The sequence below is a fragment of the Pterocles gutturalis genome, unplaced genomic scaffold, assembly GCF_000699245.1.
Source record: "Pterocles gutturalis isolate BGI_N339 unplaced genomic scaffold, ASM69924v1 scaffold24656, whole genome shotgun sequence".
Classification (NCBI taxonomy): Eukaryota; Metazoa; Chordata; class Aves; order Pterocliformes; family Pteroclidae; genus Pterocles; species Pterocles gutturalis.
In genome coordinates, this window is record NW_010101089.1 from 1 (window position 1) to 6223 (window position 6223).

Here is a 6223-nt window from a genome sequence, read left to right on the forward strand (position 1 = left end):
CATCTGTTGAAGCCAGTTCTCCTTTTAGAGAGATGAATAGCCTGAGGCTACACCACTTAACTCATTTCATAGAGGAATGACTTCTCATTCATACTTTGACTAAATACTGTGTGAGTCATAAATCGAGGTCAGTTTCTGTTAGAAGCGAGAGGCTCCTGCTCTGAAAATGAGTGAGATTCATGGTTGAGCCTCTACTGTGTCTTGAAAAGGTAGGCTTTGTTTCATCATGTCTGAGGGAAGTGCAGAAAGAGGGAAGACTAATACTGTTGTACAAGGCACTAATAAAATATTTTTGAGATTGTTGTACAGTTCTAGTTGTCTGTACTCAACAAAAGATGAATTTGGCAAATGGAGGACTGCTGATAAGCTGGGAATATGAAAAAGGTTTGGAAGGCAGAGTGTCTGCATGCTGTCAATTATACTTTTTAGGGTAGAGGCAATCTCAAAGTATGATTATATTTTTTTTCTTTATTTTTTTCTGTAGGAGAAAAGGAAGGTACCTAAATTTCCAAATGGATCTACCCCTACAGGAGAGACTCTCAAAGAAGAAGGCCATCATGCTGGACCTGAACTCGAGAGAACTGGAAGGTGTGTTCACTTCCCTAAATAGTAGCTACCATAAAGAAATAAAAGTGATAAAATCTTCACAGTTTTTAATTATGACATTTGAACATTAAAAATCATGGTGTAAGTGTCAGAGTGCATCCTTTTTCCTTTTCAAGTGTTGGATTCTTGCCTATAAATGCCATTCTGCTTAAAGCACTTTCAAGTGTGTGGCAATGTTTCTCAACACATTTGCGAAGGATTTAATATAAGATGCTGCCTAATTTAACTAAGTGACTTTTAATAGTTTAATTTTAATTGTCTATCATAATTATAGCAGGAAAATGTAATTTTCAGTATTGGGCTAGGTACTAAAAATTTCCGTTAATGCAAACCTGTTTTATTAAACATGTACGAAATGGAGCAACAAGGAATATAAAGTGTCAAAAAATAATTTGGTATTGGTTAGGTTTTAGTTTTGGTTAGGCTTCTTTTAGTTTTAAAATAAAATTGAAAGAATTTATTTCAGTTGAGTTGCATTGTTGTTCTCTGTTAATTCTGAAATACTTGCCAGAATAGTCCCAAACATTGGAAATACCTGGCTAAGATTAAACCTTAATATCTCATATGAGAGAGCAGAGATTAAATCAACTGAAAAATTCTGGAAAATGTTTTCAGGGTTGTCATCCCCAAAATTATAAACTTTCAAATGAAGTGCATCCTTCTCATACCCTTGCAAGAAAGACTTTACAACATTTGTGTTCATTTTTACCCTTTTGGCTTTGTTGTACTTACTTTTTGCCTTTTTGCAGACGGTATGTGGAACTGAGAAGTTCATCTTTGCCCACAGAATTATCTCTAGATGAGACTTGTTTTTCTTGGGAATGGAATATTTTTTTTTTATATTGAAAATAAAATAATTTTTCATAGGTGCAAATTACACCTAATATTTTGGAGTCTTGAAAATTTTTTGTAAACTGCCAAAAGCTTTTTATTTCTTACTAATAATTTACCCAGTTAACTGACTTATATAAGTTTGGTTTTACGTATCCATTTGTAGAATATACTCCAGATGAAAACACTATTAGAAATTATAGACCTAAATTTATTTATGGACCTAACCATATGCGTGTAGAGAATTGTAATCAAAAAGCTGATTGGAGTAGTACTATTGAAATGTATCGATGCAGTGGTCTTGGTTGACATTTAGCATATTACTTCTGTTCTTTGTTTTGAATATCAGAAGACAGATTTGACTTAAAACATTATTTAGGTAAAATTGTTTGCAAATATATTTTTTTCAGTATCTAGCCCATATACAAAAATACCTAGCCAGCTTTTAAAAATGTGGATAACCTGATTGTATTTGGAATACTACTGAATCAGAATAGATAAGATTCTCATTTACATTTTAAACTGTTATGCTTTAATCTGGATTATGAAATAGCTAATTTGTGCTGGCAATAGGCACTGGCAGTCATGTGTAGCCCATAGTTTTTGAACTAGCTAGAATCCTTTAGTGTACAGTTTGACGAGTTTCATCTCACCTATTTAGGCTTTTTGGTGGTTTGATACTTGACATCCAAAGGAAAGCACCTTTTTTCTTGAGTGACTTCAAGGATGCATTAAGCCTGCAGTGCCTGGCCTCGATTCTTTTCCTATACTGTGCCTGTATGTCTCCTGTAATCACTTTTGGAGGGCTCCTGGGAGAAGCTACACAAGGCAGAATAGTGAGTACAAAGAATGGTAGTGGCCAGGCTTTTAGACCTTCAGAGGCAAGTCACTGTGTGCATTTGTCTCATTTATTTATACTTGTATTTGAAGAATTTACCCACAGCACTTGATTAGCCTGCCCCAAAGCAGATCTTCCCCAAAAGGTAATTGCTGTGGAAAATGTGGGGAACCCATGTGAACAGGAGAAGATGCACAGTGGAGGTAAAAAATGTTTATCCTGCCTTACTGGATGAAATGCTTCATGAATTGAGAAAGGGCTTGCATTGCCTTCTTTTTGGCTACTTAAAAATAATGAATAGCAGTATAGGTGCACCATCCCACTAGGCCTACTTTAGGCAGTCAGAAGCTCAAGGTGGATAGCCAAGAACATGTACTGGCCTTGAGTAGTAGGCCTACGAGGATGATAATGCCTGCAGTGTGTGGGTAGCAGTCAATTGTATATTTAAGTAATGCCGGTTATGTATATGCTTCACTAATGGTATGTTTTTTAACAATAAAAGAAAGTGGCTAAGGTTTATGAGCAGAAAATACTCTTCATTGTAAATGACTTGAATATAAACCATACACATAGAAAATTTTGTTAGTGTTATGTTGGGCAGTAGATAACACCAGCACCTTTTTAATCAAAATATCATTACACTTTGGTTTTTGGAGCAAGGAAAGAATACTTAACATCAGCAGTAGTAGTAACTTAGTGTTTGTGTCAATTGGCTTATGAGTAAACTAGTTTGAAGTGTATTTTCTGTTTTTAAATCTGTCACGAAGAAACAAGGCTTTGTCCTTTTGGGAGAGGGAAAGATGTATTCAGATGTGTCCTTTGCAAATTTTAAGATTCTGGTAAATCTTTTGGTGCTATAAAATTCTTCTTGATACTTAGATCAAGTATTTAAGCTTGTACTGTATTAAAATTCAGTTAACTGCTTTATCTCTTTCAAGTAATGCTGTTGACTTAGATTTTTGTTTATTGATGCAGCACTTCAAGTTGATAGCAAAAACAGAAATAAAGTATGTCTTTTCTGTGCGTTGTTTTTCCACTCTAAATGTAGGAATGGTTATAAAAATGTTGATGTAATTTTTGAATATATGTAATGTATAATTATGAAAAGATGCTCCTTTTAAAGCTTGATTCTTAAACACGTTCTTTCTTTTAGCAATCTGGAATTCTTTGCGGGTTTGTTCGTGCCTTCAGATACTTGGTGTGCATCATTGAATATAAAATTTAGTTACTGCACACAAATGTTCAAGCACAGTAGCTGACATTGTAAGGTACACAGTTTGTGTTTGAAACCTTCCCTCACATTCCCAGAGGTCATCACCTCCACAGTACTCCTGTCCCTGCCACCCTGATTGAAAGCCCCAAGGTTAATGCATTGACTAACCAAAAGCCCTAATTCAAAGGTAATAGAATGAGAGACTGGGATTATATATTTGTTTTTCTAATGTAACCAACGAAGTACTCATGTCTTCATTTTTAGTAGCCCCAGTTCAGCAAACCATTTTCCCCAATTTCAGATGCTTTCCTGAATTGGAGCTTAAGTTTGCATATATATTGTTTCCTTATGCTTGCATAATTGCAAAATAGCAAACACTTAAAAATTCCACCAGGAACCTTTAATCTGTACTCTATGACTTCTCATAGTTGTAAATGGTGTAGTTAACTATTTTCAAGTAACTTTAATATTGTTTTAGGATCTAAAAAGTCCTGCCCCTCTCTTCTGAGGTGCATTGTAACTTCTTTTTAGCAGAAAATGTTACAGTAAAACATTTAATTCAAAAACTGAAGTAGATATCTTACTTCAGTGAAAAGAAATGCATTACCAGGTGGGACATTGGTTTACTGCTCATCTATTTTTGGTGTCATGTATACATAAACCAGTATTGTTCAGTAATTTATCCTGCACCTCTGCCTGTCAGTTTTTTCTTTTGTCATGCTTGGTTGACTGATGCAGGTTTGATACGGCACACCGTATCATGTTTCGGTACAGGTATGTTGCAATATGTATATATATCTCTTATTTTCTTTACAGAGACAGATAATTCTCTCCGTAAAATACATGTTGAGTAATGTGGCTTTGTTTTGGTTTGTTTTTTTTGTTTTGGCTTCATTTTTTTAAGATTTGTAGTAATTGTTGGTTTTTCCTCCATAGCTAGCAGCACTAGTAAATTGTTTTCATGGTTATGGAAGGCTTTATGTTTCTTAGGAGTGAAGTTTTCGAAATCTTTTGTCCATGGTATTGTTACTGCAAAACTGTGTTATTTTTGTCTCAAACATCAATATTAATTGCAATGTTTTTATATCTTGTCTTGTTTCTAAGTTAGTGCATCTTAAAACTGTATTTATGCAGATGTGATGCTAAACACTAACCTGACAGGCAGCATAGTTACAGCAGTTTCTTTTCCCCCAAACAGAGTGCAATAGAGTCTCTCTTTGGAGCCTCATTAACTGGGATTGCCTATTCTCTCTTTGCTGGGCAACCTCTTACTATTTTGGGGAGCACCGGACCAGTTCTAGTATTTGAAAAAATATTATTTAAATTTTGCAGGTAAGTGATGCTTGTATTATGCACTTTCTAGCTTCCTAGCCTGTTAGAATAGCTGTAATTGAAAGCAGATGTGCATTAAAAGTGGATGGCCATGGAGATGTAAACGCAGCAGCAAGAGACTAAGGTGGATGTGGATTGGCAAAGCTGTGAGGCACTGGTGAGCCTTAATGAGAAAATTAGTGATAGGAAGGGGCTAGGACTTAAACAGAAATTATGTTCTAACTGTGTGGAGATGTTGGCTTTTTATCTGCCGGGGTAAACGGGGATTGAGCTGCCTGCTAGGAGAAAGCATCTAGGTAGTTCTGGAAATATCATCCCTGTGCTGCTTCCCAAGCTAGGTCATTGCACCCTCAGTCCTAGAAACACTTTCCAGTGTTGCTTTGCTTTGGTGGAAGATGAGACAGAAAAGTTTCTGCTTCTTCAGAACCAACATCAAGGATAAGAAAAGTGGTGAATACCTATAGAGCTTGGCCTCGGTATCTGTTTTCAAATGGACTGTAGTATAGGTGATTTTTGGCTCAGTTGGTACTTTCGTTTCTTTCTCCACACAGGGATTACAGTCTTTCCTACCTCTCCCTGCGAACTAGCATTGGTCTGTGGACTGCGTTTCTATGCATAGTACTTGTAGCCACAGATGCCAGCAGCCTTGTGTGTTATATCACTCGATTTACTGAGGAAGCTTTTGCAGCGCTTATATGCATCATATTTATTTATGAGGCATTGGAAAAGCTTTTTGATTTGGGAGAACAGTATGCCTTCAATATGCACAATCATTTGGATAAACTGACTTTATATTCGTAAGTATCAAGTTTCTATCTGTTAGTAAAATACATAAGGAAAATGTTTATAGTATAGAGATGTACCATTTACTAAACTGCAATGTGTGCCTCTCTGTGGAAGGGTAGGAGGAATGCTGGGGGTGGTACGAGCATGAGAAACCTCAGAAAAATTCCATTCACCATGCTGTGGAATTGAATTTTCTGTCTTAGCAATGGGTGGTTGGAAGGGATGAGAGGCTGTGACAATGTCTGCTTTAACTGCAGCTTTATTAAAGGTCAGCCTGGAGATTAAAGGTCTGGGGACCTTTCAATCTGGATTAAAAGAACAGGAGTTCTGCCTTGCCACTTCTAGAAATCATGACAGTTTGCCTTACCTGGGTGAGGATTATTTCCAGGTAGCTGAGTCACGGAGAGCTTCTGCAACTTTCACATGCTATGACTAGGGAGTTAACGTCTTTAAACAGTGATGCTTTCTACTACAATTATGGAGAATAGTTGACTTTTAAAAAACTATATTTTGAGAGAGAGAAGAATAATAACAGGAAATAAATACTACCATATTTTTTTTTCTTTCCTGACTAAGAACAACTCTTAGTTCTGTTAATCACAGTAACTATCAGTAAA

The 6223-nt window shown here is 36.1% G+C and overlaps 1 protein-coding gene across 1 annotated transcript; it reads left to right on the top strand.

The window, feature by feature from the left end:
• Window positions 1-484: 484 nt before the first annotated feature.
• Window positions 485-5617, top strand: LOC104468176 (sodium bicarbonate cotransporter 3-like; the record flags this gene model as incomplete). Its single annotated transcript, XM_010082216.1, has 5 exons — window positions 485-588; window positions 1356-1358; window positions 2099-2273; window positions 4687-4820; window positions 5372-5617. Coding segments are annotated over 5 exons (662 nt in total), but the record flags the coding sequence as incomplete, so codon positions are not given.
• Between the last annotated feature and the right edge of the window lie 606 nt (window positions 5618-6223).